The sequence below is a fragment of the Carcharodon carcharias genome, chromosome 21, assembly GCF_017639515.1.
Source record: "Carcharodon carcharias isolate sCarCar2 chromosome 21, sCarCar2.pri, whole genome shotgun sequence".
NCBI classification, from domain to species: Eukaryota; Metazoa; Chordata; class Chondrichthyes; order Lamniformes; family Lamnidae; genus Carcharodon; species Carcharodon carcharias.
In genome coordinates, this window is record NC_054487.1 from 42,673,950 (window position 1) to 42,698,590 (window position 24,641).

Consider the following 24,641-nt stretch of genomic DNA (forward strand, 5'->3'; position numbering starts at 1 on the left):
CTTGTGCGAGTGTGTTGCGGGGGTGGGTGTGTTGTGAGAGTGTGTTGCGGGGGTGGGTGTGTTGTGAGAGTGTGTTGCGGGGGTGGGTGTGTTGAGAGTGTGTGTTTCGGGGCGGTGTGTGTCTTGTGAGAGTGTGTTGCGGGGGGCGGGTGTGTTGCGGGGGGGTGGGTGTGTGTGAGAGTGTGTTGCGGGGGGGGTGGGTGTGTTGGGAGAGTGTGTTGTGGGGGTGGGTATGTTGTGAGAGTGTGTTGCGGGGGGCGGGTGTGTTGTGAGAGAGTGTTGCGGGGGGGGGTGGGTGTGTGTGAGTGTGTGTTGTGGGGGGTGAGTGTGTGTGAGAGTGTGTTGCGGGGGGTGGGTGTGTTGTGAGTGTGTGTTGCGGGTGGGCGGGTGTGTGCGAGAGTGTGTTGCGGGGAGCGGGTGTGTGTGTGAGAGTGTGTTGTGGGGCGTGGGTGTGTGTGAGAGTGTGTTGCGGGGGGGCGGGTGTGTGTGAGAGTGTGTTGCGGGATGGTGGGTGTGTTGTGAGAGTTTGTTGCGGGGGTGGGTGTGTTGTGAGAGTGTGTTGCGGGGTCTGGTGTGTTGCGGGGGGGTGGGTGTGTGTGAGAGTGTGTTGCGGGGGTGGGTGCGTTGTGAGGGTGTGTTGCGGGGGGCGGGTGTGTTGTGAGAGTGTGTTGCGGGGGGCGGGCGTGTGAGAGATTGTTGTGGGGGTGGGTGTGTTGTGAGAGTGTGTTGCAGGGGTGGGTGTGTGTGTTGTGAGAGTGTGTTGCGGGGGTGGGTGTGTGTGAGAGTGTGTTGCGGGGTGGTGGGTGTGTTGTGGGGGGGCGGGTGTGTTGTGAGAGTGTGTTGCGGGGGGTGGGTGTGTTGCGGGGGGGTGGGTGTGTGTGAGAGTGTGTTGCAGGGGGGCGGGTGTGTTGTGAGAGTGTGTTGCGGGGGTGGGTGTGTGTGAGAGTGTGTTGGGGGGGGCGGGTGTGTTGTGAGAGTGTGTTTCGGGGCGGTGTGTGTGTTGTGAGAGTGTGTTGCGGGGGGCGGATGTGTTGCGGGGGGGTGGGTGTGTGTGAGAGTGTGTTGCGGGGGGGCGGGTGTGTTGTGAGAGTGTGTTGCGGGGGTGGGTGTGTGTGAGAGTGTGTTGCGGGGAGGCGGGTGTGTTGTGAGAGTGTGTTGCGGGGGGCGGGTGTGTGTGTTTGAGTGTGTTGCGGGGGGGCGGGTGTGTGTGAGAGTGTGTTGCGGGGGAGGCGGGTGTGTTGTGAGAGTGTGTTGCGGGGGTGGGAGTGTGTGATAGTGTGTTGCGGGGGTGGGAGTGTGTGAGAGTGTGTTGCGGGGGTGGGAGTGTGTGAGAGTGTGTTGCGGGGGGGTGGGTGTGTTGTGGGGGGGCGGGTGTGTTGTGAGAGTGTGTTGCAGGGGGCGGGTGTGTTGCGGGGGGGTGGGTGTGTGTGAGGGTGTGTTGTGGGAGGGTGGGTGTGTTGTGAGAGTGTGTTGCGGGGGTGGGCGTGGGCGAGAGTGTGTTGCGGGGGGGGCGGGTGTGTTGTGAGAGTGTGTTGCGGGGGTGGGTGTGTGTGAGAGTGTGTTGCGGGGGGGGCGGGTGTGTTGTGAGAGTGTGTTGCCAGGGGCGGGTGTGTTGCGGGGGGGTGGGTATGTTGTGAGAGTGTGTTGCGGGGGGCGGGTGTGTTGTGAGAGAGTGTTGCGGGGGGGTGGGTGTGTGTGAGTGTGTGTGAGAGTGTGTTGCGGGGGGTGGGTGTGTTGTGAGTGTGTGTTGCGGGGGGGGCGGATGTGTGTGAGAGTGTGTTGCGGGGCGTGGATGTGTGTGAGAGTGTGTTGCCAGGGGGTGGGAGTGTTGTGAGAGTGTGTTTCAGGGTGGTGTGTGTGTTGTGAGAGTGTGTTGCGGGGGAGGGTGTGTGTGAAAGTGTGTTGCGGGGGGGTGGGTGTGTTGTCGGGGGGGCGGGTGTGTTGTCAGAGTGTGTTGCGGGGGTGGGTGTGTTGTGAGAGTGTGTTGCGGGGGGCGGGTGTGTTGCGGGGGGGTGGGTGCGTGTGAGTGTGTGTTGCAGGGGGCGGGTGTGTTGTGAGAGTGTGTTGCGGGGTGGTGGGTGTGTTGTGGGGGGGCGGGTGTGTTGTGAGAGTGTGTTGCGGGGGGCGGGTGTGTTGCGGGGGTGGTGGGTGTGTTGTGAGTGTGTGTTGCGTGGGTGGGTGTGTTGTGAAAGTGTGTTGCGGGGGTGGGTGTGTTGTGAGAGTGTGTTGCGGGGGTGGGTGTGTTGTGAGAGTGTGTTGCGGGGGTGGGTGTGTTGTGAGAGTTTGTTGCGGGGGTGGGTGTGTTGTGAGAGTGTGTTGCGGGGTCTGGTGTGTTGCGGGGGGGTGGGTGTGTGTGAGAGTGTGTTGCGGGGTGGTGGGTGTGTTGTGAGTGTGTGTTGCGGGGGTGGATGCGTTGTGAGAGTGTGTTGCGGGGGGCGGGTGTGTTGTGAGAGTGTGTTGCGGGGGGGGTGGGTGTGTGTGAGAGTGTGTTGCGGGGGGCGGGCGTGTGAGAGATTGTTGTGGGGGTGGGTGTGTTGTGAGAGTGTGTTGCGGGGGTGGGTGTGTTGTGTCAGTGTGTTGCAGGGGTGTGTGTGTGTGTGTGTGTGAGACAGTGTGTTGCGGGGGGCGGGTGTGTTGCGGGGGGGTGGGTGTGTGTGAGAGTGTGTTGCGGGGGGGGTGGGTGTGTTGGGAGAGTGTGTTGTGGGGGTGGGTATGTTGTGAGAGTGTGTTGCGGGGGGCGGGTGTGTTGTGAGAGAGTGTTGCGGGGGGGGTGGGTGTGTGTGAGTGTGTGTTGTGGGGGGTGAGTGTGTGTGAGAGTGTGTTGCGGGGGGTGGGTGTGTTGTGAGTGTGTGTTGCGGGTGGGCGGGTGTGTGCGAGAGTGTGTTGCGGGGAGCGGGTGTGTGTGTGAGAGTGTGTTGCGGGGCGTGGGTGTGTGTGAGAGTGTGTTGCGGGGGGGCGGGTGTGTGTGAGAGTGTGTTGCGGGATGGTGGGTGTGTTGTGAGAGTGTGTTTCGGGGCGGTGTGTGTGTTGTGAGAGTGTGTTGCGGGGGTGGGTGTGTGTGAGAGTGTGTTGCGGGGTGGTGGGTGTGTTGTGGGGGGGCGGGTGTGTTGTGAGAGTGTGTTGCGGGGGGTGGGTGTGTTGCGGGGGGGTGGGTGTGTGTGAGAGTGTGTTGGGGGGGGCGGGTGTGTTGTGAGAGTGTGTTGCGGGGGTGGGTGTGTGTTGTGAGAGTGTGTTGCGGGGGTGGGAGTGCGTGAGAGTGTGTTGCGGGGGGGGCGGGTGTGTTGTGAGAGTGTGTTGCGGGGGTGGGTGTGTTGTGAGAGTGTGTTGCGGGGGGCGGGAGTGTTGCGGGGGGGTGGGTGCGTGTGAGAGTGTGTTGCGGGGGGGCGGGTGTGTTGTGAGAGTGTGTTGCGGGGGGCGGGTGTGTGTGTGTGAGTGTGTTGCGGGGGCGGGTGTGTGTGAGAGTGTGTTGCGGGGGGGGCGGGTGTGTTGTGAGAGTGTGTTTCGGGGCGGAGTGTGTGTTGTGAGAGTGTGTTGTGGGGGTGGGTGTGTGTGAGAGAGTGTTGCGGGGGGGTGGGTGTGTTGTGGGGGGGCGGGTGTGTTGTGAGAGTGTGTTGCGGGGGTGGGTGTGCTGTGAAAGTGTGTTGCCGGGGTGGGTGTGTGTGAGAGTGTTGCGGTGGGGGCGGGTGTGTTGTGAGAGTGTGTTGTGGGGGTGGGTGTGTTGTGAGAGTGTGTTGCGGGGGGCGGGTGTGTTGCGGGGGGGTGGGTGTGTGTGAGAGTGTGTTGCGGGGGGGGTGGGTGTGTTGTGAGAGTGTGTTGCGGGGGTGGGTATGTTGTGAGAGTGTGTTGCGGGGGGCGGGTGTTTTGTGAGAGAGTGTTGCGGGGCGGTGGGTGTGTGTGAGTGTGTGTTGTGGGGGGTGAGTGTGTGTGAGAGTGTGTTGCGGGGGGTGGGTGTGTTGTGAGTGTGTGTTGTGGGGGGGTGGGTGTGTGTGAGAATGTGTTGCGGGGGGCGGGTGTGAGTGTGAGAGTGTGTTGCGGGGCGTGGATGTGTGTGAGAGTGTGTTGCGGGGGGGCGGGTGTGTGTGAGAGTGTGTTGCGGGAGGGTGGGTGTGTTGTGAGAGTGTGTTGCGGGGGTGGGTGTGTGTGAGAGTGTGTTGCGGGGGGGTGGGTGTGTTGTGGGGGGGGCGGGAGTGTTGTGAGAGTGTGTTGCGGGGGTGGGTGTGTTGTGAGAGTGTGTTGCGGGGGGCGGGTGTGTTGCGGGGCGGTGGGTGTGTGTGAGTGTGTGTTGCGGGGGGGCGGGTGTGTTGTGAGAGTGTGTTGCGGGGGTGGGTGTGTGTGAGAGTGTGTTGCGGGGGGCGGGTGTGTTGCGGGGGGGTGGGTGTGTTGTGAGAGTGTGTTGCGGGGGTGGGTATGTTGTGAGAGTGTGTTGCGGGGGGCGGGTGTTTTGTGAGAGTGTGTTGCGGGGGTGGGTGTGTTGTGAGAGTGTGTTGCGGGGGTGGGTGTGTTGTGAGAGTTTGTTGCGGGGGTGGGTGTGTTGTGAGAGTGTGTTGCGGGGTCTGGTGTGTTGCGGGGGGGTGGGTGTGTGTGAGAGTGTGTTGCGGGGTGGTGGGTGTGTTGTGAGTGTGTGTTGCGGGGGTGGGTGCGTTGTGAGAGTGTGTTGCGGGGGGCGGGTGTGTTGTGAGAGTGTGTTGCGGGGGGGGTGGGTGTGTGTGAGAGTGTGTTGCGGGGGGCGGGCGTGTGAGAGATTGTTGTGGGGGTGGGTGTGTTGTGAGAGTGTGTTGCGGGGGTGGGTGTGTTGTGTCAGTGTGTTGCAGGGGTGTGTGTGTGTGTGTGTGTGAGACAGTGTGTTGCGGGGGGCGGGTGTGTTGCGGGGGGGTGGGTGTGTGTGAGAGTGTGTTGCGGGGGGGGTGGGTGTGTTGGGAGAGTGTGTTGTGGGGGTGGGTATGTTGTGAGAGTGTGTTGCGGGGGGGCGGGTGTGTTGTGAGAGAGTGTTGCGGGGGGGGTGGGTGTGTGTGAGTGTGTGTTGTGGGGGGTGAGTGTGTGTGAGAGTGTGTTGCGGGGGGTGGGTGTGTTGTGAGTGTGTGTTGCGGGTGGGCGGGTGTGTGCGAGAGTGTGTTGCGGGGAGCGGGTGTGTGTGTGAGAGTGTGTTGCGGGGCGTGGGTGTGTGTGAGAGTGTGTTGCGGGGGGGCGGGTGTGTGTGAGAGTGTGTTGCGGGATGGTGGGTGTGTTGTGAGAGTGTGTTTCGGGGCGGTGTGTGTGTTGTGAGAGTGTGTTGCGGGGGTGGGTGTGTGTGAGAGTGTGTTGCGGGGTGGTGGGTGTGTTGTGGGGGGGCGGGTGTGTTGTGAGAGTGTGTTGCGGGGGGTGGGTGTGTTGCGGGGGGGTGGGTGTGTGTGAGAGTGTGTTGGGGGGGGCGGGTGTGTTGTGAGAGTGTGTTGCGGGGGGGTGGGTGTGTTGCGGGGGGGTGGGTGTGTGTGAGAGTGTGTTGGGGGGGGCGGGTGTGTTGTGAGAGTGTGTTGCGGGGGTGGGTGTGTTGTGAGAGTGTGTTGCGGGGGGCGGGAGTGTTGCGGGGGGGTGGGTGCGTGTGAGAGTGTGTTGCGGGGGGGCGGGTGTGTTGTGAGAGTGTGTTGCGGGGGGCGGGTGTGTGTGTGTGAGTGTGTTGCGGGGGCGGGTGTGTGTGAGAGTGTGTTGCGGGGGGGGGCGGGTGTGTTGTGAGAGTGTGTTTCGGGGCGGAGTGTGTGTTGTGAGAGTGTGTTGTGGGGGTGGGTGTGTGTGAGAGAGTGTTGCGGGGGGGTGGGTGTGTTGTGGGGGGGCGGGTGTGTTGTGAGAGTGTGTTGCGGGGGTGGGTGTGCTGTGAAAGTGTGTTGCCGGGGTGGGTGTGTGTGAGAGTGTTGCGGTGGGGGCGGGTGTGTTGTGAGAGTGTGTTGTGGGGGTGGGTGTGTTGTGAGAGTGTGTTGCGGGGGGCGGGTGTGTTGCGGGGGGGTGGGTGTGTGTGAGAGTGTGTTGCGGGGGGGGTGGGTGTGTTGTGAGAGTGTGTTGCGGGGGTGGGTATGTTGTGAGAGTGTGTTGCGGGGGGCGGGTGTTTTGTGAGAGAGTGTTGCGGGGCGGTGGGTGTGTGTGAGTGTGTGTTGTGGGGGGTGAGTGTGTGTGAGAGTGTGTTGCGGGGGGTGGGTGTGTTGTGAGTGTGTGTTGTGGGGGGGTGGGTGTGTGTGAGAATGTGTTGCGGGGGGCGGGTGTGAGTGTGAGAGTGTGTTGCGGGGCGTGGATGTGTGTGAGAGTGTGTTGCGGGGGGGCGGGTGTGTGTGAGAGTGTGTTGCGGGAGGGTGGGTGTGTTGTGAGAGTGTGTTGCGGGGGTGGGTGTGTGTGAGAGTGTGTTGCGGGGGGGTGGGTGTGTTGTGGGGGGGGCGGGAGTGTTGTGAGAGTGTGTTGCGGGGGTGGGTGTGTTGTGAGAGTGTGTTGCGGGGGGCGGGTGTGTTGCGGGGCGGTGGGTGTGTGTGAGTGTGTGTTGCGGGGGGGCGGGTGTGTTGTGAGAGTGTGTTGCGGGGGTGGGTGTGTGTGAGAGTGTGTTGCGGGGGGCGGGTGTGTTGCGGGGGGGTGGGTGTGTTGTGAGAGTGTGTTGCGGGGGTGGGTATGTTGTGAGAGTGTGTTGCGGGGGGCGGGTGTTTTGTGAGAGAGTGTTGCGGGGCGGTGGGTGTGTGTGAGTGTGTGTTGTGGGGGGTGAGTGTGTGTGAGAGTGTGTTGCGGGGGGTGGGTGTGTTGTGAGTGTGTGTTGTGGGGGGGTGGGTGTGTGTGAGAATGTGTTGCGGGGGGCGGGTGTGAGTGTGAGAGTGTGTTGCGGGGCGTGGATGTGTGTGAGAGTGTGTTGCGGGGGGGCGGGTGTGTGTGAGAGTGTGTTGCGGGAGGGTGGGTGTGTTGTGAGAGTGTGTTGCGGGGGTGGGTGTGTGTGAGAGTGTGTTGCGGGGGGGTGGGTGTGTTGTGGGGGGGGCGGGAGTGTTGTGAGAGTGTGTTGCGGGGGTGGGTGTGTTGTGAGAGTGTGTTGCGGGGGGCGGGTGTGTTGCGGGGCGGTGGGTGTGTGTGAGTGTGTGTTGCGGGGGGGCGGGTGTGTTGTGAGAGTGTGTTGCGGGGGTGGGTGTGTGTGAGAGTGTGTTGCGGGGGGGTGGGTGTGTTGTGAGAGTGTGTTGCGGGGGCGGGTGTGTTGTGAGAGTGTGTTGCGGGGGCGGGTGTGTTGTGAGAGTGTGTTGCGGGGGTGGGTGAGTTTGAGAGTGTGTTGCGGGGGGGGCGGGTGTGTTGTGAGAGTGTGTTGTGGGGGTGGGTGTGTTGTGAGAGTGTGTTGCGGGGGGTGGGTGTGTTGCGGGGGGGTGGGTGTGTGTGAGAGTGTGTTGGGGGGGGCGGGTGTGTTGTGAGAGTGTGTTGCGGGGTGGGTGTGTGTGACAGTGTGTTGCGGGGGGGGCGGGTGTGTTGTGAGAGTGTGTTGCGGGGGTGGGTGTGTTGTGAGAGTGTGTTGCGGGGGGCGGGTGTGTTGCGGGGGGGTGGGTGTGTTGTGAGAGTGTGTTGCGTGGGTGGGTGTGTTGTGTGAGTGTGTTGCGGGGGGGCGGGTGTGTTGTGAGAGTGTGTTGCGGGGGTGGGTGTGTTGTGAGTGTGTGTTGCGTGGGTGGGTGTGTTGTGAGAGTGTGTTGCGGGGGGGTGGGTTTGTTGCGGGGGGGTGGGTGTGTGTGAGAGTGTGTTGCGGGGGGGTGGGTGTGTTGTGAGTGTGTGTTGCGTGGGTGGGTGTGTTGTGAGAGTGTGTTGCGGGGGGGTGGGTTTGTTGCGGGGGGGTGGGTGTGTGTGAGAGTGTGTTGCGGGGGGATGGGTGTGTTGTGAGTGTGTGTTGCGTGGGTGGGTGTGTTGTGAGAGTGTGTTGCGGGGGGGCGGGTGTGTTGTGAGAGGGTGTTGCGGGGGTGGGTGTGTGTGAGAGTGTTGCGGGGGGGTGGGTGTGTTGTGAGAGTGTGTTGCGGGGGGGTGGGTGTGTTGTGAGAGTGTGTTGCGGGGGGCGGGTGTGTTGTGAGTGTGTGTTTCGGGGCGGTGTGTGTCTTGTGCGAGTGTGTTGCGGGGGTGGGTGTGTTGTGAGAGTGTGTTGCGGGGGTGGGTGTGTTGTGAGAGTGTGTTGCGGGGGTGGGTGTGTTGAGAGTGTGTGTTTCGGGGCGGTGTGTTGTGGGAGTGTTTTGCGGGAGTGGGTGTGTGTGAGAGTGTCTTGCGGGGGAGCGTGTGTTGTGCGAGTGTGTTCTGGGGTGGGCGTGTGTGAGAGTCTGTTGTGGGGGGTGGGTGTGTGTGACAGTGTTGCGGGGGGGGCAGGTGTGTTGTGAGAGTGTGTTTTGGGGGGGGCGGGTGTGTTGTGAGAGTGTCGCGGGGGGGCGGGTGTGTTGCGGGGGGCGGGTGTGTGTGAGTGTGTGTTGCGGGGGGGCGGGTGTGTTGTTAGAGTGTGTTGCGGGGGGCGCGGGTGTGTGTGAGCGTGTTGCGGGGGGGCGGGTGTGTTGTGAGAGTGTGTTGCGGGGGGGGGTGTGTTGTGAGAGAGTGTTGAGGGGGGGCTGCGGGTGTGTTGTGAGAGAGTGTTGCGGGGATGGGTGCGTTGTGAGTGTTTGTTGCGGGGGCGGGTGTGTGAGAGTGTTGTGGAGGCGCGGGTGTGTTGCGGGGGGTGGGCGTGTTGTGAAAGTGTGTTGCGGGGGGGGGCGTGTGCATTGTGAGAGTGTGTTGCAGGGGGCGGGTGCATTGTGAGAGTGTGTTGCAGGGGGCGGGTGCATTGTGAGAGTGTGTTGCAGGGGGCGGGTGCATTGTAATAGAGTGTGTGTTGTGAAACTACATGGAGAGGGTGTGAGAGTGAGAGAGTACGAGAGGTGGGGGAAAGAGATTGTGAGGGTGATGTGTGCACAGGTGGCAGAGTAGGTCCGTAAGTCTGGCTCACTCAGTATCAGGGTTTCACCCTCACATACCATCATGTATTCTCATCCACTCTCACAGTGGGTAAGGGTGTGTATGTGAATACCCTGAGACTGGCAGTGAGCCAGACACACATTCACCCTACTGTTGCTCATTGTCTTTTTTGCTCAGCAAGTAGTTTCTTTTCATACCTCAGTTTTTTTTTGAAATTCATGTTTATTGTTGTGCCAAAGTTTATCCTTCCAAAATCTGCTCTTTGAGTGAGAAAAATTTTGAAATGTGGTTCCCCACATGTAAAAAGTTGGGCAAGCCTGAATTAAGTCAAGAAGATGCCCTTTCATGAGCTCTGTTAATTATAATAGACCAAAAATAGTTCTGAAAAGTTAATTTCATTTAATCAATTCTAAGCCAAAAAGTTCAAGTTTATATTGCTCCTTTTGATGGGTTGCTAATCCTCATTTTGTACAATACTGTTTCTTTTGCTACAGAAATGGAACACACTACCAATTGCACTATGGTCACTAGTTTAGCAATAGTAATTTGTGGAGGGGAAGGGAAGGGATAGAACAGCAAGTGCAAACCATTTGAGAAACAGTCACATTTGGTTAAGCAAATAATTTGTGGTACTGATTGGGTAACAAGTCAAATTTGTACTGTATGCACAATATTAATTCAACAGGATGCTGGTAAATAGTTTAAGCCAGTTGTGCACACATGGCACGACGGGAGGTTCAGTCAGGTTGGTTAACGGCTGGTTGGATAATAATTAGTACTGATTTTTTAAATTCATTCTTGGGATGTGGGCATTGCTGGCTAGGCTAGCATTTACTGCCCATCTCTAATTGCCTTTGAGAAGGTGGTGATGAGCTGCCTTCTTGAACCGCTTATTGGCATTACTTAAAAATGAGAGGCACATTCCTCCCTTGCAGCTGAAATGAATAATCTGGATTGGGCTATCTGCTCAGCATGTTGAAAAGCATACAACTGTGAAAGAATGCAATGCAGTAGCCATGTTACTTTTCAAATCAATCCATTTTTAATACTGAGTAGTTAGAAGGTGTACTCCTACATAATATTCCTCCATTTAAAACCAACATTGGCTGCTTGATAATATTTAACTAAATTATTTAAATATTAGTTGCTTCAAAGTCTAATGAGCTGTTAAGAGCCATAGCCCTCATTTTGATTTCTGAAATCTGCTATCAGAGCCCTCTTAAAAATGATGTCCTCCTCCCTCACATGTAGATGTTAACATACACCTTTACCTGGAACTATAAAGTGTACCACAGCATTGCGCTGCCACTTGAATCCAGTTGGTGTACATAGCATAATCTTTTCTTGATTTTCCCTAAGTTGCCGACCTCTGTGCCTGAAAATGTTTCTCATCTTCCGTTCATCATCACCATCCATATAATAACCATTTCTGTTGAGGCCATAAATGTACTCCGATAATCGCACAATTGTTTTTTTATTCACCAACAGTGCAAGCTCCAGGAGGTATCGACTTCCATGTATGCGATCAAGGCGTTTTTCAATGCTGACTAATTGATGAAGTGTATATATTCTGTCACCAAATAAATAAATAATTCTTAGAACGAACACTGTAAGAATGCTTCATTTAACTTGCAATTACTTGTGTTATGCATCTTCCACCTTCAACGTTATTATATACCTAATGTTTTAGCTTAAACTTCCCTTACACCTTACTGGGAATATAAAAGCAAGAACGACATGTTAAAGAGATTTAAGCTTTCCTCCAGCTCATTGCCTTGCAACATTCCAGCAAGGTTAACACACAAGATGTCAGCATTTTAGGTGGATCAGTTTCCACATTTAGAACCTTAACCTTAACTCTAGTCTAGGCCAAATAGCCCGATGTTTCCAATTGCCACACTAGCAACTTTCTGGCCTCCCTGAGTTATACTATTATAGAACTCTGAAGCAATAGTGGTTAAAAATAATGTTATTAAAATACAACATTAAAATTATATTTTGATCACTTTTATGAAAAAAATTTGCATTTATATGGAGCTTTTCATGACCGCCAAACCTCTCAAAGCGCTTTATACCAATGAAGTGCTTCTGAAGTGTAGTCACTGTTGTAATATAGGAAACATGGCAACCAATTTATGCACAGCAAACTCCCACAAACAGCAACCTGATAATGACAAAATAACCTATTTTTGTAATGTTGATTCAGGTTTAAATATTGACCAGGACACCTGACTCCCCTGCTCTTCTTCAAAATAGTGCCATGGGATCTTTTACATCCACCTGAGCAGGCAGATGGGGCCTTGGTTTAATGCCTCTTTCAAAAAATGGCACCTCCAAAAGTGCAGTACTTCCTCAGCACTGGAGTGTCAGCCTTGATTTTTGAGTGCGTACCCTGAAGCAGGATTTGAACCCAGAACCTTATGACTCAGAGGCAAGAGAGTTACCTAATAAGCCACATCTTCTGTTTAGTGTTTATAGAGTTGCCACTGTACCTCAAAAGTTTATGTAGGACATGGGGAAAAATTGATGGAAAATACTGATATCAAAATAAGCACAGAAAAAAATAGACAATTCTCCTCAATAGCTTAGGTTTTCTGGTCTCAACCCATCAGTTTTCCAAGGGGAACACCCTACATTAAAAAAGTAAGTACGCTGATAGATTCCTATGAGACTGCCTTTCCACCTAACTCCCACCTTAAATACTAGATAGCCTTTTTAGATGACAATTAATGAAGAAACCATTTTGCAACGGTTATACTGAATACAAATAGAGTTGTACACAGTCATAGACAGTCTCGGTTCTATTCATTTTCTGAAAAAATTGCATTGCTGTGCTTGTGGTGTCTTAAGCTGAAAGTGGACAGCATGCAAAGAAATTTACAGAAGGGTTTCTGGAACATATCCTGAGTGATTTTCTCTTAAACAGTTTTAATGTTTTTCACATAATAACCAGTTATCAGTACATTCAGATATTGAAAAAGAATGCAGGTCATCACTTACCCTTTATGCTTCTCATTCAGCTTTCTTATATACATTTCTGCTACGTCTAGAGCTTCTTGTTCTTTCATCAGCAGGTTTCCAGACACATTGCACCGAAGATCAATCCAGTCTGACCGTAAGGCATTGAAGTCCATATTGTTAACTGTGAAAGTCTGTTCCCAATTAACTGCTTTGTCGTATGCATGTTGGTAAGAGATCTCAGCCTCTGGCATTTCTTCTTCGTCCTCCTCTTCTATTGTCTTCTTACTGTTAATTGCTGTATCCATTGAAGATATACGTCTCCACTTCTCCGCCTTGCCCCCATACTCTCGCAGCTTTTCTTTCATCTTACCTTTTGATCTTCCAAATATTGCATAATTTTTACGTTCAGCATATTCATATTCTTTTTCTGGCCCCTGCTCATTTGCAGGTGATCGAATTTTGTCCAACTGCTCTTCTACTTCGATTGGCTGCTCCTCTTTCATGGACAGAAGAAACATGGGGATTGTTGGTCCTGGATTCTCAGCACCATTGTACGTTTTGTTACTTTGATCATGACTAGATTTGTTTGAGCCTTTGATTTGTTTTTGAACATGAAGGACATCCTCCTGCAACTTGGATGGTGACTCCAATTCTCTATGACTTGCTAACAAATTAGTTCCCTTTTTACTCTCCTTTTTGTTCAGAAAGGTGCCATTATTCCTGTTCACTTTTTGTTCTGACAAGGTAATTGGTTGCTGAGCATAAATTGTCCTCTTTGGTTTTTGAACAACCATTTCTCCTTGATTCTCTCCTAATCTGTGAATTTGTCTCTCAGGAAATTGAACTCTATGAGTAGTTCTGTCAATATCTAGATTTTCTCTCTGAAAAATATCCTGGGTAGCAATACTGTTGGCTCTAGCCTTCTGCCTCACAAAGGAATTTGATGATTGTCTTTCTAAGTCATGATCTGATGCTGCATAGTTCTTTTCTGAAAAACTGTGGGAGGCCTTGGCAGTTTTCTGACTTAGAGAGTGGGTGCTCCACATACTTTCTGCAACAGAAGCTGTTTTGCTGCTTCTGCCCTTCGTTCCTATATGTACTGGAACTCTTTCGGTTAGCCTAGAGTCTGCATTTTTAATGAGATCAAATACATTATCACTAGATTTGTATTCTGCAACATAGAACAACTTTCTTCTCCTTTTAAAAGCATAGTCATCATAGTCATCCCCATAATCTTTTGCTGTGACTGCTTGCTGTCTGCCATTCGAGTTTGCAAAGTGCTTGCCCTCCTGAATATTTGATGTGCGTTTTTTTTTACTTCCGACCTCCTCGGGATTCTTTTGGTTTTGCTCCTGGAACGCATCCTCTGGAGCCACTGGTTGTGGGAATTGATCCTCATCTTCATAATCATATTCATCCTCTTCCAATTCAGCATTGCCCCCCAGTTCTTCCTCTTTATCACTCATCTGCTTATTGGGTTTTCCTGCAAAAATCAGGAACAACATCATATTTCGCTGTAACTCTTTGCATAGTGCAATGAAGATTTTCATTTACTTTTAAAGGCAACTATAAATTGACTTATTAATTCAATTCTTAACTGTGACAAGGACAATGGTTTTTATTTTCTGAAGCTGTCAAGCAAGGCTATCCTCTAAAGTGAGGCACAGTGACAGATTTCAGATTTTTGTTAACAATAAATAAAATAGCAAAGGAATAATAATTGACCTTTGCCTTATTAAAATGAATCTCACTATTATCAATTACATCCTTAACATACAATTAAAATACAGGAGACTATGGTAAATTATTAGTGGAAACTGTAAGAATGTCAGAACATTAGTGTTACCTCATCAAAAAAGACCGATTTGTCAAAGAGGGTTGATAAAGGCAATGTCGTTAATGTGGACTTCCAAAAGACATGATAGAGTGCCACAGAATAGGCTTGTCAGCAAAGTTGCTACCCACAGAATAAAAGGGACAGTGGCAGCATGGATACAAAGTTAGCTAAAAGACATAAGATAGAGACTAGTGATGAATGGCTGTTTTTTGAACTGAAGGAAGGTATAGAGTGGGATTCCCTAGGGGTCAGCACTAGTGCAAGGCTTTTCTTGATATATATTAAGGATTTGCACTTAGATATACAGGGCACCATTTAAAAATCTGCAGATGACACAAAACCTGGAAATGTAGTGGACAGTAAGGTCATTGGCAATAGACTTCAAGAGGACACAGACTGGTGAAATGGGTGGACATGTGCCAGATGAAATTTAGTGCAGAAAAGTGATACATTTTGGTAGCAAAGGAGTGGTAATATAAAATAAAGGGTGCAATTTTAAAGGGGTGCAGGAACAGAGACACCTGGGGGTACACATGCACAAGTCATTGAAGGTGGCAGGGCAGGCTGAAAATGCTGTTTAAAAAAATACACGGGATCCTGGGATTTAAATACAGATGCTAGAATACGAAAGCAAAGTGATGAATCTTTATCTTGATATATAATCACACCACTCCTGAGTTGCCATCTCCTAGTCTCTTCTTTCTCATCATCTCAATCATAGACAAGGCCATTTCTGATCACTTTGTTGAATTCCTCGTCATTCACATCCCCCTTTCTTCTTGCAACCCCACTTCCTTTGCCTCCCGACTAAAAAAATGTTTCCAAGTCACTCAGTGCAACACTTCCAAACTTCCAACAATCTAGCCTATTCACAATACTGCTCAATCTCACCCTCATCTTCACCTTTATTGCCCTGTTCTCCCCATAAAACCCTAATACTCTCCCACCCTGGCTGTCCACCCTGGAATAGTCCCAAATGTTGCTCCTTTAAGTCCAAAGGGTGCAGATATATGGTGCACAGCTGGATTAGCCATTCATCGCCAGATCTGACTGAACCACATCAAGCAATAACAGGCCCTGTTGTCCTCTGTCAAAAATTGTTCCACTCTAGAATCATTCTGGAATGCAAAGTTAAAAGTCTGGCTTCTCCATGACTAACGATCTCCACTCTGTTGCCTCCCCCACCTTTACCTCTAACAACAAATGTGAGGAGCTCTGTTACTAAGAGTGGACAATCAGTGCTCCACTCCTCCATTCCTTTTGCCCATCAGGCCAGGCTTTCCTTAAGATTCTCACATGCCCTAGTCCTGAATCCATATCTTTCTCATTTTCTCTCCCATCTTCCCTTATGTCCTCTCCAAACTTATCTTGTCCATGAAACCTATGCCCTGCTTGCTTGACACTAATCCCACTAAAGTACCAACCCCCCAACTATCCTTTTTGGCCCCCATGCTAGCTGATAAAATGTTAACCCCACTTCAGGTACCATTCCACCTCCCTTTCAAATGTGCTATCACCACATAAAACAAAGTTGACCCCTATGTCCTCGCAAATTTTGCCATGCCGTCTCCTCTATCATCCAGCCAAGTAGGACTGCCCTCACCTGAGTGCACTCTTACATATCCAGTTGTAGTCAAAGAATTTTCTTCAATGCCTTGTCTTACTGCCCACAAACCATTCTTTCCAGAGGCCCCAAGGTATGCATCCTTGGCCCCCTCTTATATACCATCCACATGCTGCCCCCTCAGTGATATCATCTAAATATATGGCATCAGGTTCCACATATCCACTGACTTTATCCAGCTCCAATTTACCTTCACTATATTTATGTTGTCACAGTGCTTGACTGACATCCAGTCACTTATGAACTGCAATTTCCTCCAATTAAACATTGCAAGATTCAAAGCCATTGTCCTTCAGTTCCAGCTACACTCTTTCAGCTCCATCTGAGTTTCTGGCCACATATCCTCTCCACCACAACAAAAGACTACCTCTCCTTTTGTAACAGCACCCAAACCCACTCTTGCCTCAGCTCACCCTCTATTGAAACACCAGTATTTTTATTGCCTTCACTTTTGGCAATTCCAGTGCTCTCAGAGCAAATTCATCTTCCACTCTCCACAAATTTCAGCTCATCCAGGACCCTGCTGCTGTATCCTAACCCACACCAAGTCCTGCTCACTCATCACCCAGGTGCTTATTGGCCAACATTGACTCACAGTCACCAATGGTTCAAATGCTCAAATCCTGTAGCCTCCCTCAATTCAGACCCCTCCTTTGACAGATGTGCATTTGGCTAACTAGCATTTAAGCTCTGGAATTTCTCTGTCTTCATTAAAAATCCTCCTTAAATCCTATATGTCTTTGATCAAGCTTTTAGTCGCCCATCCTAATATCTCCTTTCTTAGCTATTTTTCTGATTGCACGACTGTGAAGTGCCTTGGTACACTGTCCTTGTTAAAGTCCCCATATAAATATAAGTTGTCATACTAGAAGGATGTCAGCTGTAGCTCAGTGAGTAAGTCAGTAAGTAAGTTGCTTCTGAAGTTGTGGATTCAAGTCCACTCCAGGACCTGAGCATAAATATCAAGGCTTACATTCCAATGCAGTACTGTGGAGTGCTGCACAGTTGAAAGTGCTGACTTCGGACACAACATTAAACTGACGCCCCTCTTAGGTGGACATAAAAGATCCCATGGCACAGTTTCGAAGAAGATCCAGGGAGTTATCCACAGTATCAGTCAATATTTATCCCTCAATTAACATCATTAAGACAGATTGCCTGGTCATTATCACATTGCTATTTGTAGGAGCTTGCTGTGGTTACCAGGTTTCCAACATTATAACAATGACTACATTTCAAAAAGTATTTCATTGGCTGCAAAGTGCTTTGAGATGCCTGATGGTCATGAAAGGCGTTATATAAATGCAAGTTGTATTTAACCACAATAGGAATTACTAACCGCAGTGGATTTTAAACTGGGGTCAGAGGACTTCAGGAATCGGTGAAGCAATCTCAGGGGAACATCAGTAGTGTTTTATATTTTAGAGTCTATCTATTGATTGTGTTTTTGATGGAAATTTCACCTGCTGGAAATTACTTTTGTGGGTCTTTTAGTTTTCCTGGTTGTAGGTTCACAAGTACCAGAAAAAAGTAATGGAAATCATTAGGACTGTTGAGTAAAACTTCAATAATGATGTAAATGTTACTTACAGCACACTGAGTCACAGACCAAACAATATAGGGTTACCTTCACCTGCTGCTACCCTGAAAGGATTTGTAAACTTTTCATTGTTTGATTTTTGTGGTGTATCCATTTTCATGTATCTATAGAATCCAAATCTGTCAGATAGACACAACAAGAATTTAACATTAGAACATAAGATAGTGAAATGAAATCAATTAAATTTTCACATTCTTTTTTCTCATAACATTGGATTACCATTTTGACACAATTTTACTGTCAGTTCACTAATAGTTCCAACTGTTTCATTTTTCACAGAATCACAGGATTGTTATGGCGCAGGAGGCCACCATTTGGTCCATCATGTATACATCAGCTCTCCAAATGATCATTTCACCTAGTGCTATTCCCCTGCCTTCTCCCTGTAACCCTGCATATTCTTCCTTTTCAGATACCAGTCTAATTCCCTTTTGAATGCTATATATTTTTTCTCCACATTATTTGCTTTGGTTCTATCATTGTGCTCAATAGCACCTAGAACATAAAGTGCCAGTCTCAGAGTCTTACCCCTCCTCAGGTCATTTTCAATTTGATTTATTACGGACTCCACTCAACCTCAAAAGGGAGAGATCCAATTGGGGAAAACTCCAAGAAATGGCCAAGATAGGCTGTGAAATTTCTCCCAACCCCAGTAGATAGAAACCCAAAGGACCCTCAAACTTAATCCTAAAGTCTGAAGGCAGATTCTGGGAAGAAGCGGAATGGAAAATAAAGAAATCCAAATGCGCACTCATCCATGCAGTACACTTAAAAAGTGCAATACCCAAATCACCAAATGAATTTTCATCACATCAATTGCCACCTATATTTTCATCTCATTTAATTTATTGAGCTATTCTATGTCCTTACCTGTCCAAGTAATATGCATTCTCATAATAAAAGCATTTGTTTTCTGACTCCATATGTGTTAGCCTTGTGTAATCATTAGGGTACATGTAAGTCAGATGAACCTAGAATTTAAAAATGTTAAAATGTCACAGCATAGAATATATAGCATGGGAACAAACCATTCTGCACAACTAGTCCATACCAGTATTTATGCCCCACATTCCTATCCCTCTTCATTTAACCCTATCCAAATACCTTTCTATTCCTTTCCCTGCTTCCCCTTAAATGCAATAATGCTATTTGACTTAACTACTCCTTGTGGTAGCACATTCTACATCATACCCACAGGGTAATGAAAAGGCAAAATACTGCAGAAGTTGGAAATCTGAACTAAAAACAAACTACTGAAATTCTCAGCAGGTTGGCCAGAACAAAGAAAGAGCCAGAGACTATGGCCTATCTCGTCAAAAGACAGAGACTTTTGGACCGAACATAAATGAGGCAAAGGCCAACGTTATGTATGGCTCTAAATGGCAATGGTGAAGTCAAGATTGGAAGCATTGATATAGAAGAAGTGGGCAAATTCAAGTGCCTTGATTCAATAATAAACAGAAAAGTTACATCCAAGAACGAGATCCAGGTTAGATCAGTTATGGCAAGGGGCATGACCAGTAAGCCTCTGGAAGGACAAAAGCATCAGCATGAAGCTGATAAAAAAGTGTCCAGTACAGTCACTTGTGCGGGATGTTGCACCCTATGGATGTGAGAGTTGAACTTAGAAGGAAGAGGATGATAGGAGAATAACAGCTTTTGAAATGTGGGGGCAGGATGCTCAGAATCAGCTGGATGGACAGGAAGACAATTGAGTAGTGGGTTAGGTCAAGAGTAGAAGTTCAGGAAGCAAAGGAGTGGGTAAGTACAGTTAAAGAGAGAAAGACAGCCAACTACAGACATTGGAAAAGAGGACCCGATAGCCTCAGCTTGGTAACATTTGAAGTAAAATTGAGAGTAAAAATAGAAGAGGATGAAAAAAATCAAGATGGGTGGATAACATTGAGGCATGGACTAAGGGAGGCTTGAAGAAAGCCAGAAGAAGAAGCAAGACAATGCCAACGACCTCACTATGGTGAAAACTATGCTATGGTGAAAACGAACGATCAAGGCTACTGAATTGCACTAACAAGGGTGTCACAATTGGTCTCAATGTTCTCACTGTGGAAATAAAACCTCAGTCAGAGTTCCAGTCCTGTTCACTATCCATAGGTAGCTGTTAGAAAGTGTAAGTGTTAGCATAACTTTTGGGTAGCAAGAGATAACACTCGGCTGCTATATCTTACATTGTCAAATAGTCAAGCAACAGCTGCTGGGACAATTTTCAGCAACAGGTTCCATCTACGTGCACCAAAACCTAAAGGTGACCCCAAGTGGAAAGCTGCACTCTTCACATGTTTCTTTGCTCACATGTTTTTATGTCTTTTTCTTTCTCTCTTCGTAGCCAGCTATTCTGCTTGTGAAATTTGCAAGGTTTCTTCTTGTTGATGGACTAGGTCAGCCCCAATCTCTTACGAACATACATATTAGGAGCAGGAGTAGGCCAAAACAATCTTTTCTCTTCCGTCCTAGATTCTAGCAAGAAAAGTGCCAGTGAATAAATCCATGAGAGCAAGATTTCTCCATGGGAGATCATGATCTTCTGTGCAAAACCCTTATCAGATTTGATGGCTTCATCAGTTGTAATGAATGCTTAATGGGATGAGCCACAGCAATGTTACCAGCACCTCGATAAGTATCACCCAGCACAAGTCACAGACTATAGCAAGGCTATATAGTAAAAAGGGAGGAAATTGAGGTGAGGTGGAAAATAGAACAAAATGTTTTTAAAAGAAGAGTTCTAATTATAATTTCTGTACTATACTGCAAGCTACATTCTGGGTCAGCCTGAGTTAATGGTCAGGGAAGAGGATGAAATCAGTCGCTAACAAACAGAATTTGTACCTGAATACAACAGCTTCAGTCTTCGCAATGTTTAACTGAAGGAAATTTCAGTTCATCCGGGATGGATGATGTAGTTATTTGCTGCAACAGGGAGAATGTAGGTTGTTCAGGATAGATGAATTAATTTGACCATAGTAGTTGCCAGAAACAAAGATTTGGAGAATACTGGGTAACAAAAGTCAAATTTGATCTCCAAAATAAAAGCGGATGCTGGAAATCTGAAATAGAAACAGCAAGTGCAGGAAATACTCAGTAGGTATGGCAACTGTCATAACCAATTTTGCCATTTGACTGACCTTGACATCAAGGCAGCATTTGACCAAGTGTGGCATCAAGGAGCCCTAGCAAAACTGGAGCCAATGGGAATCAGGGAGAAAACTCTCCACAGGTTGGAGTCATACCTAGCACAAAGGAAGATGGTTGTGGTTGTTGGAGGTCAGTCATCTCAGCTCCAGGACATCACTGCAGGAGTTCCTCGGGGTTGTGTCCTTGGACCAACCATCTTCAGCTGCTTCATCATAAGGTCAGAAGTGGGGATGTTCGCACAATGTTCAGCACCATTTGCAACTCCCCAGATACTGAAGCATTCCATGTCCAAAAGCAACAAGACCTGGAGAATATCCAGGCTTGGGCTGACAAGTGGCAAGTAACATTCAACAACCTGGAGGTTACCATTGACCAGAAACTGAACTGGTCTAGCCATATACATACTGCAAGAGCAGGTCAGAGGGTAGGAATCTTGCGACAAGTAACTCACCTCCTGACTCCCCAAAGCCTGTCCACCATCCACAAGGCACAAATCAGGAGAATGATGGAATACTCCCCACTTGTCTGGATGAGTGTAGCTCCAACAACACTCAAGAAGCTGGACACCATCCAGGACAAAGCAGTCCGCATGATTGGCACATCCACAAACATTCAATCCCTCCACCAGTGACACACAGTAGCCGCAGTATGTACCATCTACAAGGTGCACTGCAGGAATTCACCAAGGCTCCTAAGGCAGCACCTTCCAAACCCATGACCGCTACCACCTGGATGGACAAGGGCAGCAGATAGATGGGAACACCACCACCTAGAAGTTCCCCTCCAAGTCACTCACCATCCTGACTTGGAAATATATCGCCATTCCTTCACTGTTGCTGGGTCAAAATCCTGGAACTCCCTTTCTAACAGCACTGTGGGTGTACCTACACCACATGGACTGCAGCGGTTCAAGAAGGCAGCTCACCACCACCCACCTTCTCAAGGACAACTAGGGATGGGCAATAAATTCTGGCCCAGCCAGCGAAGCCCACATCCTGTGAATGAATTTTGAAAAAAACTTGTATGTTTCAAGATGCAGGCTTTGAATTCAGTAGTAATAAGAGCACCAAGTCTCAAGAGGTTTTTATAAAACTAACTTAAATATTTATTAATACAAGAAAGATTGTAACCACATACATATATCTACAACATTACTACTACAAGAACTACAAAAATCCCCAAATTAATCTGACTCCTAGTTACACCTCTATTAAGGCAACAGTAAAACCCACAGATATATACAGACTGCAGGCAAAACACACTCTGGACAGAAGCATTCAAAATGGAGTTTCTTCCAACTCTGGGTCCTTGCAAGCAGCAGCTTGAGGCCTACAGGCTGAAGGCTTTAGATCTTAGAATCCCTCTCCTTTTTACCAACAGCCTTCTCTTCCCTTATACATATTTTCCTCTTTGAATGCAAATTTTCATTGTATCACTATGTCTTTTGAACATTACCTCCTCTAATAATACGACCCTTGCGTATTAATCCTTAGGAAAAATAAACACACTGTTTCTGAGCTTTACCTGGTTAGGTGTAATATTTCACCCCCTCTCTTTGAATCCAAGCTACATTAGTTTGTTTAAAGAAAAAATGCAAATTGCCCCCATGTTTACCCAATTAACATTTCAAACCTACTTCTATACGTCAAAGCCTCTAGACCAGCTGGCTTTAATCCAATTAAGACACATATTGACACAGACACCACTAAACTCTATTTAAAAATAATTTCCAGTAACATTAGACATTATATCTTCTTGACAAGAGAGAGCCAGAGTTAACATTTCAAGTCAAATAAGATTTTTCTTTCTATTAATCTTCTAAATGACTGTTATTTCTGAATTTGAACACAACACTTTGAGACTTCAACATCTGGCCAAGTTTCCTTGAGGATTTCCATTTTTTAAATGTATTTTTCCAGTCACCTTCACCATTAATTTATCCTACATAAACCAGAAATAATTACCAAATCGATAAGCTGAATGCTTGTAACTCTTATTGAGATGAATGTGCAACATCACAGTCAATCTTTCTCAACAAAGTTATTGATCTGATTGTCTTAATGCTGAAGACGCAATAACTCACAACTTGTTAGTCATTGCCTCTAACTGTCTACAATGAAAACAGTCACTCGTTTCTCAAGTGGGAAATAAAAATTCCACAAGAGATGGTGTGATCAGCTACAACAACATATAATTTTGATGAAATACACAGTTCCCTGAAAAATATGAAAACAGATTCGGGACAAAAACACTTCCCTGAGAGAATCCTGCCCAAGTATTGTGATAATAAAGGTCTAATTATCACAGTGGGTTTTTTGTATCTTCTAATTAAGTTGTTTATCTCGTTCACCAATACCAGAGAAGCTAATCTGTTAATGAGGCCAGGACGACACACAGCTGAAAGATCTATTCTACCTTGAGCTGAGCATCCAGGGAATTACTTCATATCTGGACAATGAGAGTAAAAATCACATGACGACAGATTTGCTCTAAAGCCACACTGATAAGATAATAGAGATGCTCTGACCGTTTTCTTTCACTAAAGCCTTACAAAATTGGCAGTTAGGATTCTGCCGGTAGTTACTGGGACATGACTTTGATTTCTTATCGTCGTAGTGTTTTGTGCTTTCCACTCAGAGACCAAAACTAATGAGTCAAAGGATCAGGTTTTGAAAACTGAGCACCTACACCAACACAGTCAGTTGCTTCTTCACAATGAAGAATTTGAAGTGCCCATTGAATAGTGTTGTGAAGGATCCTGATGCAGCTGATTGGAGTGCTGACGGAACTTTCAATGGCAGATGTCCTTTTAGCAAAACTGTTCCTTTAAAATTAGGCACTTTTGAGTTGTAGCTTCTGATTACTTAACACATTTGAATTAAATTTGTTTTCTGTTATTTTAGCAGAGATACAAACTCATTTATGCTCAATATGCCTCCTCTAGGAAAAGGGTTGATGTAATATTGGAAACAGATCTGACTCTTTTTACAGTTCTTGAATTGCTACCTCTCAAATGCTAATGACAGGGATTCTTTTCCAGAAAACTGTTTGGTAGGGAGTTAAGAATCCATATTACAAGAGAAAGTACAGTGAATGCTGGAACTCTGAAATAAAAGCAAAAAATGCTGGAAATATTCAGCACGTCAGGCAGCACCTATGGAGAGGGAAACAGAGTTAACATTTCAGGTCAGTGGCTCTTCCAGAGTTGTAAAGGGTCACCGAACTTAAACATTGGGCAGGATTTTTAGGCCCCAATGCAGGCTACATGTGGAGCCAGGCCAGAGGGCACAAAAATTAGCACTGTCAGCTGACCTTTCAGTTTGATGTCACCTTTCTGGCTTCTGGTGATTTTGCTCAGGGTGGGAGGAGATGGGGCGTGTGTGGGGTGTGGGCGGGTGTTGGTTCCTCTCAATTTGGATAACTGGCCAACTGATCTTGCTTACAAGCTGAGCAAGGGCCAGTTTGGAATTTAGGTGAGGCTACACTGGTTACATAGAGGATCAGAGAAAGTCCAGGTGCAAAGAGGCAGTAATACAGCAAGGTACCAGTCATGGCCATGCCATTTAGTTAGGTAGGCCCATTAAAGGGAGCACAGCAGACAGGGGTGCGTGGCCATCGACACACAGGTGTCTTCAGGTGAAGAGAGTTATCAGAGCGTGTGGTTTGTAAGCATTCAGGCAATGAAGGAGGTTGTGACCCTCCAAGAATTGGGAGACCATAAGGGGGTGGGTTCCGGAAATCAGCAGGAGAGATGCTGAGCACAAGCAAGGTCACAGCTGGACAAGGGATAAAGGTTTGGGATTGGGGCAAATAATGATGAGGATCAACATGCTCAGCAGCAGTTGTAGAGCTACAGGCACAAGGAGCGCAGAGGGGAGGAATGAGGGACAAGAAGGCAAAGAAGGACATACGCTCAGCATTGCGTATACTGCTAAAGAAGAAGCTGCCAGGACATGTCAGAGAAACAATGATGCAAGAAACTGTGTCTAGCTAGGCAGATGATATAAGATTTTTGCCCTCGCTGAAGAAGACCTTAGTCCTCGAAATCCTGCTCACCATACCCTGCTAGTTGCCTTAACAGTCACTGTGGTCTTGAACTTCTTTGCCTCTGGCTCCTTCCAAGGATTAGCTATGGACCTCGAGGGGATCTCCTAAGTGGCAGCACACCACTGCATCTCGGATGTCACTGATGCCTTGTTTGCGACAGCTGGACAATACATTCAATTTCGCAGCCTCAGAGGGCTATGGCATTCTCTTCCATTGCTGAATTTCCCCAAGTGCAGGGCATCACTGATTGCACCCATGTGGCCATCAAGGTACCAAATGAACAGGCAGTGAGATTCATCAACAGGAAAGGCTGTGATCACAAAAAGAGCTTTACGCATGTATGCATTCACTTTCCTGGCGGCTGCCATAATGCCTTCATTTCAAGAGTCCAAGCTCCTGCAGCTTTTCATTTAACCAGACCCACCCCCAACTCCGCAAGCTAATGAATGAATTCTAGTGGACAAGGGTGATCCCTTGAAGAGATGGCTACTCACCCCTTTATGTGACCTCAAGACAGAGCC

At 48.6% G+C, this 24,641-nt stretch overlaps 1 protein-coding gene across 4 annotated transcripts in view; it reads right to left on the reverse strand.

Annotated features, from left to right (window-relative positions):
* Positions 1-9,941: 9,941 nt before the first annotated feature.
* LOC121293305 (beta-1,4-N-acetylgalactosaminyltransferase 3-like) overlaps positions 9,942-24,641 on the reverse strand; it is a 184,751-nt gene continuing 170,051 nt past the window's right edge. For 3 of the 4 annotated variants that reach the window (XM_041216214.1, XM_041216216.1, XM_041216218.1), the window contains 4 exons: positions 17,794-17,894; positions 16,951-17,042; positions 11,902-13,345; positions 9,942-10,471 (listed from right to left, as the gene is read on the reverse strand). In XM_041216214.1, the coding sequence (XP_041072148.1) occupies positions 10,156-10,471; positions 11,902-13,345; positions 16,951-17,042; positions 17,794-17,894 (1,953 nt within the window). In that variant the 3' untranslated portion in view covers positions 9,942-10,155. The remainder of the gene's footprint in view (positions 10,472-11,901; positions 13,346-16,950; positions 17,043-17,793; positions 17,895-24,641) is intronic. The other variant, XM_041216215.1, reaches the window with a different exon arrangement.